The 13,154-nt window shown below is 33.9% G+C and overlaps 1 protein-coding gene across 2 annotated transcripts in view; it reads right to left on the bottom strand.

Annotated features, from left to right (window-relative positions):
- Positions 1-2,110: 2,110 nt before the first annotated feature.
- The window catches only part of LOC137391461 (uncharacterized), a 65,669-nt gene continuing 54,625 nt past the window's right edge, over positions 2,111-13,154 (bottom strand). For both annotated transcript variants that reach the window (XM_068077942.1, XM_068077943.1), the window contains exons 12-16: positions 10,387-10,500; positions 9,381-9,516; positions 6,020-6,091; positions 5,393-5,480; positions 2,111-2,486 (exon numbers count right to left, since the gene is read on the bottom strand). In XM_068077942.1, the coding sequence (XP_067934043.1) occupies positions 2,388-2,486; positions 5,393-5,480; positions 6,020-6,091; positions 9,381-9,516; positions 10,387-10,500 (509 nt within the window). In that variant the 3' untranslated portion in view covers positions 2,111-2,387. The remainder of the gene's footprint in view (positions 2,487-5,392; positions 5,481-6,019; positions 6,092-9,380; positions 9,517-10,386; positions 10,501-13,154) is intronic.

Below are 13,154 nucleotides of genomic sequence, written 5' to 3'. Positions count from 1 at the left end.
AGATTTATGTAACGTAAGCTGTTAAATGCGGTGTTTTTATGTCATGGCGCAAGTCAAATGATTGAAATATAATTATTTCACAAACCATGCATTCACTTATTCCCTGTACAAGTCATGAAGATCAGCTAAGTAACGTTGCTGTCAGATTCAGTTGAAAGATTTATAAAAACCATATTTTGCTCAACTAAACTTACATTAATTTCCTTCATCCATAATAATAAGCTCCACTTCATCTGCATCATTCTGATCTTCATCTTCCGATTCCAAATTTTTGAAGCCTACATAACTCCCATTTGGATCAGGCCACATTGTGCGAATGTAGGCAACAACGCATGAAGGAATAACTTTCCGGTTTCTTCTTCCAATGTATCCAAGGTACCCGTAGACGAAATCTATATAGTTTCTATAAGCATGGTATCTGTAGTTTAAATTAGTCATGTTAGTAAACAGAAGAGCATCCCTCTGAAGCCAAAATACCTTTGATGCTTGAACCGTGAGAGTTGTATGGCAACCTTCCCCAATATCTGAGGTATTAGTAAATTACACTGCAAGATGCAGCTATTTATACCGTGAATATACTGATCATCCTGGAAGTTTGTATTAGCCAAATTTTCAGTGTAGCAACATACTTTTTCAATAGCTGTCGGCAAGCCAGAACAATTGCCACACCTGCAAAATTTATCTGGAGTTGGTAAGACGTCAGTGGAGGTAGTTGTAGGCGAAGCAATTGTAGTTGAAGCAGTGGTAGTAATAGTAGTGCTTGTCATCGTTGCTATACTAATCGTTGTTGAACATGTCGATGATGAATCTGGCTGTCTGTTTCGCTTGCGCTCATTGAATAGTTCACCACTGATATATTTATATCTTTGCCCATCTTCAACTTCGTCATCAATTGGGTAGCTTCTATAAGGAGTGGTTGTTTTAGCTGTGAGTCTTTTAGCCATTGTATTGTGAATGTAATAGAACAGCGACAGAAATAAATTTAAGTTGAAATATTTTAGCGATACGTGTATTAGCAACGACGGTCAAAGACGTGTTCTAAATGTGCACTTGTTTCCGGATTGTCACAATTGCGAGAGACGTGCTATGTCCCTCACATTAGATCTCGGATTCAAGTCAAACGCTACATGTCTTGTGATTGGATGAATGATTAAGATTCAGTGTTCCCAGTGGCGAGTCCGTTTCACACTCATTTTCGCAATGGCGTTATCTATCCGATTTTTGCAAAATATGCGATTGAAAAACGACTCTGTACTCAGTTATATGTGAATGCACGGGCATTTTTTGTTTTTAAAATATTATTCTGAATATTTATCTGCCGTAACAAATAATTTATATTTTGCTAAACGTAGTAAATTACACAAAACAAATAGAGTAAATGTTGGCCTTCATCAGTAAATTGTGTTTACTTTTCCTTTAAGTAACGTTCTAATCCTAGCTTCAGAAAAAAGATCGACGAATGGACAGACAGCATTCTTACAATAGTAAGTATATATTTTTGTTTTGCTTTATTTTAGACATATCATGTTTTTTCTTTCTACCATAGACCTTGCTGTCAATGGAAGTGAAAAAATTAATTGATTTAAATTGACATTGAAAATGTACTGAATATTACCATCATCATAGATCCTAAACCAAGTGAAAGTGATAAAAGGGAAGTTGTTGGTACAAACCAATAATACCAGTTACTGTAGTCATTAAATTGAAAAAAGTTATGTTTAGTTTTTCCTATTTGAAGGACCAAAAGGTGAGTTTGGGATGATCTTGGAATGGATTAGGTGATTTACATCTATTTTACTGTTCGTATGACGTAAATTTTTATAACGTAAACTTTCTCGAAAAAAATTATTAATGTTGTAGGAGCGTCTACTGTATACAATAATATTCTACTTTCTTTACTCCCAATATGTTGTCATAGAGGTGCTAGGTACCAATAACACATCTGAATCACTGAAGGGTCTGTTGGATTCCTTACTCTCATCTATAGATAAAATAACATATGCTAACAAATGTGCCACCACAACAGCCTGTTGTGCTTTATTAGTAAAATATCGAAAACACAAATTATATAAAGAAAAAATAAACAAAAAATACAAAAAGTATTGTGAAATTGCTGACTAGGCTAAGAACATTTATCAAAATACAAAAAAATGTAAAGAAATCAAAAGGTTTATTGATGCATGAACAACATGCCATGTTGTACAAAATACAATGCATAAGCCTTAGCTTTCTAATTATTACATAACTAAAGAAATAATCCTAGGCAACTACTAGTTGTCCAATGTTCTTCAGCTCGTCCTTGAGTTAAGTATGTACTGTATATAGATTTGTTATATTGGAGCTATTAGTGCGAGGTGCAGCGACTTCGCTTCGATACAAGTAGCACACTACACATGAGCAACTTTGTCCCTGTTCTTCTTTTTCAGTGTTGGTGAGTATCGTAAAACCAGGTAGGAGAATGTGGTAACCATTATCAGGTACGGCACCTGTGACAATCAATAGTCTGACATTGGGAAATGATTCCTGAGTATCTAAATTTGCTAAAAGTGTTTTCTAATAATTTTTATTGATACATATTCACCAGCCTTCCTTTTTACTAGTAAATTTAAACAGCCTTCTCAATGTAAACCCGATAACCAATCATGCAAGTGAAAAGAGTAAAGTCAGTATTCTGCATGAAAATTGTAGCTATATCATCCTTCGAGCTTGCATTGTTTGTAGCAGACAAAGTATGGTCACAGTTTGTAACAGAACAAATGATGAGTGATTTTACTCAACAAAGCTACAGCTCTCCAAAATGTAACAGGAGTAAAACTTATCAAGGTTTACAAAACTGTCACCACAACTTGATAATCACGAACACATTTCAATGATAGACATGCTATCATTATGTAGAAGTTGTTATTTTTAAAGGTTGACTAGCAACAAAATTCACATTACAGTTAATTGGTATCAAAAGATTCACCATGTCTTACGCCTTAGCTCGAAGGAGTACATATCATTGTCTGATAATCATGACAAGCCTGTTGGTCACCTGTGATAATCGAAAAGTGCTGCGGAAATTATTTGCGAAGTATTGGGTCACATGATCAGATTACGACTAGACGATTAGACCAAGTCGAAACAAACCTGTAAAATAGTGAGCATCTATATTTGATACGGGGTCTTCGGTGAAACCCGAAGTGTTTGTCATAAACTAGTGCTACGAGAAGTTTTATATTGAGCTTTTTATTGGCCTTTCAACTCACGTGAGAACATCACCTGGCAAGACAATAACCAAATGTAATGACAACGTCAGAGAAATAAACTGATTCCAATCTACGGCGGCTTTTCGTTTTTGAGCTTTTAAAAGCTTGTAATCACATTTCTACATAATTTGCACCTACAACACAGCAGAGTAAGACATGGTGAATCTTTTGATACCAAATAACTGTGATGTGAATTTTGTTGCAAGCCAACCTTTAAATAATTGTTTATAGCTTGTTCTACGACGAATTATGACAATTGATCATAATTCTCTTTACATCCACTAAACTGTGTTGGTGCTGTGGCAAAGAGAATAATATTGTTAATACTTTGCTATTATACTACAATAGCGTTGGGTCAAAGTGTGTAAGGACCTCCCAAGATTTCATTGTGTAATGCAGCAATAAAACTCTAGAAAATACAATGAAATCATCAAATAAGAGATGAACTAATATCTTGCTCTAAAATGTGTCACGATAGAAATGAGCCCATAATAATCCAAGCGAAAACAGCTAAGGCTGCGTACAAGTTTGGATAAGAAATGGATTAGCCTATGCCTACCATTCCAAACAATCTCTTACTATCGACTGATCTGAAACTTACTGAACAATCAGTTGAAATTAGAAGCGCTAAGGTTCAATTTGTAGGTGATTGTTCTGTTGATAACCAATCAGAAAAGATTCCAAAACTAAATTAGTTTCATTTCAAAATGAGAATCGATCAGTTTCACTTTAAGGTCACTTGTTGCAAGAAATACTGGCTGGGGCCAAATGAACAATCTTATAAAAAATGTTGTGATTTATTTCAGACTACAAGTTGTGATAAGTTCATAATAGTGCAAGTAATTTACACTTAGTTTTGTTCAATGCATTTGTTTGAACGCTATGTAAAAACAAGAAAAAAATCTAAATTATATGTGAGCCAACAAATAAATGCAATGATAATAATAAATTTAATTATTATTTACTTTATAAACATTTGAATGAAAGTGTATATTCAGCGATGTGCAGATTTAGGGAATAAGAGGCAAAACTTCTCCAACCTAGACAAAGTTTAACTTAGCTTATACAGTCAACTGTAAAGTTGACCTCTACTGATATACCTCTAGTAAATATACCCTCTACTGATGATCAAGTCATCGTGTAAAACGAATACAGACTCACTGAATTTTCAGTGACATGCCAAACATTAAACTAAAAATTAGACTTAATCCAAAACAGAGTCGTGTTAACAATGTTATATTTTTATAACAGAAAGGGCTTGACAATAGAAATAACCATTTTTGGAGGCCTGTGATATGCGCAAGATTGAAAATTGGCAACTTCCACTAGTCAAGCTTAAAGTGATAAAGCACAAATCAATGTAAAAATTGAAGGTTTAATAAATTTGTAGCTGCAATCATCATTTTAAAATAGTTTAATATTCATCACAACCTATTTATTCCATTACTGAACCCTCGGCAACGACACCGGACAACTTCTCATACCTCTGTGCATCCTTGACCTCCTAATGAACTAAAATATTAATTGGAGACTCGCATGCTAAAAACTCATAAAAATAAGGGAATAATCAATTCATGTAAAGCTTATCACTTGTTTGTGTATGGTCAAACTGATCATCCACACTGCAAATTTGTTGTTAGAAAAAATGGCAGAAATCTAGAAATGTGTTTTTGGTTTGCTTATGAGTAGCTTTAAAAAACACTATTAGCATTGGGCTCTTTGAGCCACTCTAAAACAAAACACACAAATATTTGGTAGTGGTATCTTAAAGAAGTCCAAAAGCAATCTTAAAAATTGATAGTCGATTGCTAAAGTGTTAATGCCTGATTACTACATTTTTAAAATGGAACCAGCTTCAACGTTGGAACACAATGCACAAGTCCTTAACTACTGGTGCTACTTCATAAATCTGTTTTTTAACAAATATATTTTTGCCAGAAAAATTTGAAAAAATGAATTTGTGATTAGTCTAAAGTTTAATTACAAGCTCACAAGGTCAATTACAAGCTCACAAGGTCACTTATGAATTCACAAGGTCACTTACAGTCATTGGCAAGATTTTAGGGAAATCATAGGTGTAGAGCTGATAAAATAGTAGTCAACATGGTAAACAATGCATATCATGGGTTGTTGTTAACACTCACATAGTAGAGCACGACTCCCAGTATCGATGTGAATATGGCCAGTTCTTGCAGTGAATAACAAATGGCTATCCACTCTAGCAGAAAGCTCCTGCAAAATATGAAAAAACAATACAGGATCAACAGCTATGACTGAAATGCTTCGCTAATTAATATCGGAAAATTAATCTCTCCTGTTGCCAAGAATATGCTTCAAGGCAAGCTCAACTATGCCACTTTAAAAAGGTATGCCAATGACCAAGTAGTGACTATATTGATTAGTTGATAACAAGCAGTAAAACCCATTAGAAAATGTTTTGTATCCACAAAACTCGTCTTTATACAGCAAGTAGATAATTATCAAAGCCTACCAAAGTCAAATGTGTGCAAAGATCTTGGGCTTTTATTGAAACTTCTAGAGGAAGCTGATTTTAGTTGCAGTTAATAAAGCTAACACAACTATCTTGACCACGGAAAAAGTAGGAGTAATTATTTTATAAGCGTGAGACATGTGATTAAAATATCATATGCATATCCCATATGCACGACTCGTACAATTAAGAACTTGAAAGCAAACCTATTATTTTTGAAAGGACTAACAGCAATTATGACCAAAAAACAAATTCCTACCTTGATAATGGAATTACTTACAGAAGTTGTGTAAACATGATAACCGAGTAGGCAAACACCAGGTTGGCACACCATTCCAAAAGTATCTCCGAACTGCAAAACAACCAAATATCACCATTGATATTTGGTAACTTTTAAAGAGCATTTACAGCAGTGACAGCCTTGTACCAAGGGAACTATTTAGGGTGATCCAGCTAAATAAAAAGCCAGTAGTTATTGACATTATGGTGGCAGGCCATCTACTATAAACTAATTGGAGTTGGTGTTTGGTAGAACTACAGTGGAACCCGCCATAAGACATTGATTCGTTCCGGTGTTGCCATCGTAAAGCGAAAATGTCGTAGAGAGGTGTATAGAAACCCATAGTAATATCTAATGCAAATGTCCACTGATAAAAACATCAAAATTTTATATATGTGCTGTACATATTAAATATTAGTAACAGAATAGCATATTAACCTTAGTAACTATAACTACCTACAGTAACCTTCGTGTATTTAGTGGTTATCTGCTTAATTAAACGCCACTTCTATTTGATCGCCACTATTTGACATTCTTAATCTTTACAAACCCATAATAACAAGTTATCAGTAGAAAAGTGTCCACAAATCCGTACTAATAATGACTCGATTACATCAACAACAATTAATTCTTTTTTTGCTTCTGTTGGTATTTAAGTCCGTTATCCAACTCCAGGCCTTTACAGTGTTTTGGTTAAAACTTGAAAGCAACACCAAAGAAATAATTAGTAGCTGTATCAAGCTGATAGTAGTTTCTTGTTTAATGCAGTCCTGATACTTTGATGTGAGAAAAGTTTTTGCATTTACGATGGAATCTGCGCTACTAAGTTCTACAGCTGTTTTAATTACACGCGGTTTCTCTTCATTTGTGCGAGAAGTGTACATTTTAAATCGCATTACGTAAGTTTTTGCTCTGCTGAAAAATTGTTTGGATGCTATTACTGACTAGCCCAGCTATGCAGAAGAAGAGATGAGGTCAGAAGACACTCTGAAAGATATCGAACAGCCAGAAGAATATAAAAGGGTTCCAAGCGAAAACAACAATCAGAACGCATATGGCCGAGCAAATGACGCTAATATTTTTATGTATTTATGTTATTTTAATTTTTGTTTCTGAATGTATTACAAACATGGCTTGTCTATGTCACTTCTTCTTGAATATATATTTGTATGTAGCATTTGATAGATTTTTATTATTATATAATATTCTATCGGCGCAGTAATCCGAACTCGGCTTACAATGGATCGACGCTCACAACTTCTCTTCTATTGCACATAAAAAACTAGTTTTGGCTGCAAACTGTAGCAAACGTATCAATGAGCTGTTATGCAACCTTGTTCAATTTACTTACAAAATAAAAATATACCTTAGAGCTTAAAATGAGATAAAAACTTGAAAGCTCCAACAAATTACAACGCAGACTATAAGAGCATCATTGTTTAATTGGAAGCAATAGATATCATCTGGTAGAGTCATGAATCAGCTTCCCCGCAGAAATCTAAGACAAATTGGAATTACCGCTAAGTTAGCAATCTTTTTGCATTCAAAAGGGTTCTGCCGCTCTGCCTGAAGGAGAGTGCAAAATGTAGATGACATTCATCGCATCCGTTAAAGGATTAAATTTATCTTCCCAAAATTCTGATGAGGTGATTAAAAAATACAATGCGACCCTTTATTTGAACGTCATGTCCAATAAAGTGCCACAATAGGGGAAGGGTTGAAGAATATAGCGCTATGGTGACCAAATAAAAGTTTCACGGTATGAGTTATATAGTTATACTAGCTGTTCTACCCGGTGTTGCCCGGGTAATAAAAATGTCTTTGGTCAGAAAATTGATTTGTATTTAACATATAACATGCCATTATTATGCCATAATATGCCATTCTAACTTTTAAACTAAATATCATGAGAAAAGTGTTAGATGAAATAAATTAATCAAAAATAAAAATAACTGTAAAGGTTTTCAAACTTTGACAAACAACTTTTAAACTCATATTTCCACATATCATGAGGAAAATGTTTCGTGTAGGTCAAATAAATTAAAAAAATAAAACGACTATAAAAAGGTTTAGATGTATATGTGAAATAATTAGCAAGTAATAGCTAAATTAAGTCGGTTTTGCTACGATTACAATAAAATATGATTCGGTAATGATACAATTAATACGAGCTGAGAAAACAAAATAACAATCCTGAATATGTAGAATTAATAATAATAATTCTTGCATAGAAGGGTGTGGGTATAAAAAGGTTACTGTTCCACCAGAAGCTACCCATCAAAACTTTGAATATGAAAAAACTCCTACTCTACGGAGACTCATCTCACAGAGACATTGTAATTTTCAGCTCGAGAAGAATTGGCCATGACCCATTATAGTGTTTGAACCATACGAAAAATATTTTCTAACAGGGACAGCGTATCGCGCGGCAAAATAATCAGCGTGCACTATAGCTGTATTTATAGCCGGAATGCAGACAGACGATAGACTTTGAGAAATGTATATCGATATACATGTATATAATGAATTAAATTTATAGTAAACATTAAATGCTAAAATGCACAATTTTCACTTTTGCTTACTTTTCATTAATTTTTGTTCTATCAAGCATTTACGAAACATGAGGACTGCTAAACTGAGAGAGAGCAAGCATCGTATCTCTTTCAGGTGTTGAGGGAGGGATTTCGGTGAATAACATATCCCCATCTCCATTATTCCAATGTATTCAGCACACTGACCGCCAAATTTAAATTTCAAGAGACATTGTTTGTTGATGTCATCCGGCGAAAAAATGGGGCAATTGCTCCTTAACGCTGGTTACACTCATCTTTTGGGCTATTTGATTTTGAGAAGGAGCCGTTTTTCAAAACAAATCTCTGTAGTGCCAAAAAATCCTTGGAGGTGAGCAATGGCCAGCAGAACATTATGTGAGTCCAGCAGCTAAAAAGCGAAAACAAGTAACCTATTAAGAGCTATTATCTTACTCTACCATAGTGAGATAATGATGGGGGTGAGAAGTTAACACAGTCATTTGCACTTTAATTAGATCATCAAATATTAACAATGGTGAGCTTAAGCTGTAGCAATCAACAGAAATAATGCTAGCTTTCTAAATACATATAAAATGTAGTCATTAAAATAAATTGTATCAGCTCTCTCCTCATTCTAGTAGTACAAACCAATCATGATACCATACGAATCTATAATTACTCTCAACAAAGCGTGAGTTCTAATAACTAGAAACTATAGAGCAAACCAGTCTGCTAATGTGCTATCATATATAATTTGCGTTGTTGACATATTGATTGGTAAGATAGATGTAGATGAAAATACCATTGATAGATTGAATAATCAAATTAACCTGATTTGATTATTTGATTGGCAACGCTTCTCATGTCTGCTGACACTCTTCTGGAAACTTTTAGAAACGGGTTCTACCTCGGCTGAGAACGAATCTTTGCTGCCCAAGGAAGTTGGTATTATTGGCTTGCTGGGCACTACAGTATATACAGTCAAACCTTTTCAGAGGTTAATTTGTTATGAGATCTTGTTAATGAGAATGTTAAAAATGTGAAATAAGTATTCTCCTAATCTTTTATAAGAATATGCTAAACAATGATACCACAACCGAAACAATATAATAACCCCTTAATAATGCATGCAGGTAATTTACATATAGCATTAAAGTAAATTCATTATATCAAATTATGTAACAACTAAATTATGAGTAAACAATTAAATTAATGATTGATTTTTGCTAGTTACTTTACATTGGTGACATGTGAACACAAGTGCAAACTCGGCAAAGAATCAACAGACAGTAATTTCTCAGTCCACTATCAAAACTTCTTGAAGTGTGACAGTGTTGTGAAACTGATGAAAATAAATATCATGTGAAAAATAGTTATAATAAAAAATAAGTAAGCCTAGTTATTTAAAACTTTGACTAGTCACGATTAGTATGAGTTATGCATACCTTTATCACTAACTCTACCTATGAAACTAGGCATTTTTAAGCTTTCATTTACAAGTTTTGTGAAAAAAAGGTTGTACCAAATAAAATAAGGCTAAACAGAAGATTATACGACAAACAAGCATAAAAAGAACAGCGGATACGATGACACTCGATACAATACAGTGGCTGCACAACGTTGAAGCAAAAAAGCGGTTGGTTATGTTGAGCTCGTAGCAGCATGACTATGGCGTAAGGAAACCGATCAGTCCATGATTTTAATACCATTTGTCAAGCGTGTGACCTCCTATTTTTTACCATTAATGTGCGTTCTAAGTGAACTTGCAAATTTTTACTGCATCAAGGACAAAAAACAGGTTACACTAAGATAAAAATAAAAAACCCTGAAACGTACCATAATCAGTTTCAAAGGAAGACAACTGCATAGACTTTTCATCAAGTGCGGAACAGGGGAATTCACTCTTAAAGCCATCTTCTTTGGGTTCATCTACTGGGGTAGACTCCATGGCTATAATTATCAAGTTTTTCTACCTTAATGATACAAATCTGTTAGTGGGACACTGCAGGTTCGAGATTTTCATTCCGAGTGGCAGGATTATTTTGGTAAAATTCTGATGTATTTGGTGTTTATAAAATGCAACATACATATCTACATAGATACATACAAATATGCATGTCTTTATACATAGATACCTATGTATATATACATACAGATACGTATGTACATATATACATGCATAAACGTACCTGGGCCGTATTGTTCTATGAGGCAGCCTCTGCTGTGCAGAGGCAAAATTTGAGCACTCGGAACGGCCAAACGGTGATTTTCTTGTTGTTTAGTGTCGACAATGTTCGGACGAAAGGTGCAAACAAATCGTGCAGAGCCCGTTTTCAGGATGTTACTAGTGGTTGCAAACCTAGCGAATCTATTTCGACACCATTTTTTTACTGTTGAGAAGGAAACGGAAAACAGACGCTTCGGTTTTGTCTGTTCTGGATTCACATATTTAATGATAACGATTAAGTTTAAATGTGCTAGACGCTGTTGAACAGACGAAGAGTTTTGATCTTGACGACTACCATAAATTCTGGTCTTCAAAACATTTACTTCCATTTAAGATGAATGTTTTGATAGTCATGGAAAGCCAATTACTTTTGGGATCCTGTAGAGTAAATCTTGGTTGGCTTTACTAGCCTTATTGCAGTTTTACGAAATATTCTGACGATAGTCACTGGACTGATTACAATTTGCAAATGATATTTGAAATGTTTTTATTATTATTATTGTTATAACGACGCTGCGCGAAGCAGACGTGTTTAGAACTATCTTGAAACTTTCAAGAAAAAAAGAAATTTGCCGCGAACTTTCTTCTTATTGCTCATATATCGAGTATGCTTGCTAATTTTTTTCACACTATTTTTACGTGAAAACATCTACTTCATTGCAAAGAAATCAACCAGGATTTTTTGAGGCTGCATACATGTAACAGTTAATTTAAACTTTTCATAATATTGTGTTTTTCTTTTTTTAATATCTGAAGACCTCAACGGAAGAACGATCAATGTCACAGTTGTTCAAAATTGAGATATAGCCATTTTAAAATTTACAAACTTTTTTTTAGAAAGAATTACAACTTATATCATAGAAACAGGTCATAGAAACCTTTTGAGGTCAACAGAACACTATTTTCTCATGAAAATCTCAATAAATAATATTCACAAACAAACAAACTTTTTAGCTATTGGTTAATAAGGATGTTACCTGGGAATATGGTCAACAAAGAAGCGGTAGACATAATTTGGGGTGGCACAACATGGCTTAAGTTAACACCACTACACGGACATTGATCGATTTACTTTGGAAATCATTGGCAACTCTCTACGCATGATGTTTTATTAGGTGATAATGCTACAATATTATAATATTCTTATTTTAAACGCTACATTGCAGTAAAATAAAGGGTTTCAACCATTCAAATTTCAACCAAACAAAAATAAACAGGTCACAATACTACAACAACAACCTTTTTACTGTGTCCTAAAAAACTGCAATATTTTGTTTTGCATTACACTACATGTTTTTGCACACACTTATTATTTTGCTTCTTTGTACTACTTGGATATTTCCCTTCACTCCCACTGCCTCTGTCAATTGTATCAAGTTATTAACATTTTCACTGCCATCCATGTACAAATTTAGTTATCGCCCTACTGCCAGCCATTTTGCCAAAAATTGTGGATTTTGCTTCATGATATGTATACAAATTTTTTCAACTTGAACCTCTATCTACAACATTTTTATTATATATTTTATTTTTGCAAACTTGTTAACAATTAGTGCTATAAAAAATTCAATGTATCTACACTTTGTGCATTATTAAAGCTATGTGAAGCTACGATCGCTACGAAGCTAAAGCGATACTCAACAATGTTCTTTATTCCTACACAACTATTAATTTCACCATTGAAGTCAGTGCTGCTACTTGAATTGTCTGTGTAATCACGAAAATCTGAATCTGTATTAACAATAATGTCATCATCATATGTAATTATCTGTTTTCTAACACGGGCGGCACTTACAAAAACTTACACAAAAATGTTTGTTTTCAGGTTGGGAATTCTCAAACAAAAATTTGAAATTGCTTCATTATTTTAGGGTAATTTTATAGAGAAGGTTGACATATTCAGCATACGTAATTTTCTGTTTTCTAACTTGAGAAGTACTTACGAAAGCCATAACACTAAATAGTTCGAACGTCCAAAAGAAAAAACGATCGTTATAAGATGGAAATTCCCAAACATGTATGCGTTACTACTGGCTGAAAGTAATCACATGACTGGAAAATGGTTGTTGCTGGGTAGCCGTTGGACATTGATCGTTTTTGCAAAGAGCTAGTTTATTTTAAGCAGGAATATCTCTGGACCTGGATCATTTTTGCTGAAACTTTGTCATAGAGACTAAACTTTGTGGCCAGAACTATTAAAAAAAGATAAATCTAGAAATTTGAGAAAATGTGACATTGATCGCTCTTCCGTTGAGGTCTTCATCTGTTTGACTAGCACTAGTCACGTATTATATGTCTATAATTTGTTTGTTTAGTGAGCTATGTTATTATCTATATTTTCATGGAAATATTTATTGTAGTTTTTATTTTTATGCTC

Source organism: Watersipora subatra, chromosome 3 (genome assembly GCF_963576615.1).
Source record: "Watersipora subatra chromosome 3, tzWatSuba1.1, whole genome shotgun sequence".
NCBI classification, from domain to species: Eukaryota; Metazoa; Bryozoa; class Gymnolaemata; order Cheilostomatida; family Watersiporidae; genus Watersipora; species Watersipora subatra.
Note: the sequence above shows the minus strand (reverse complement) of the source record. Positions and strands in the feature narration are given on the sequence as shown.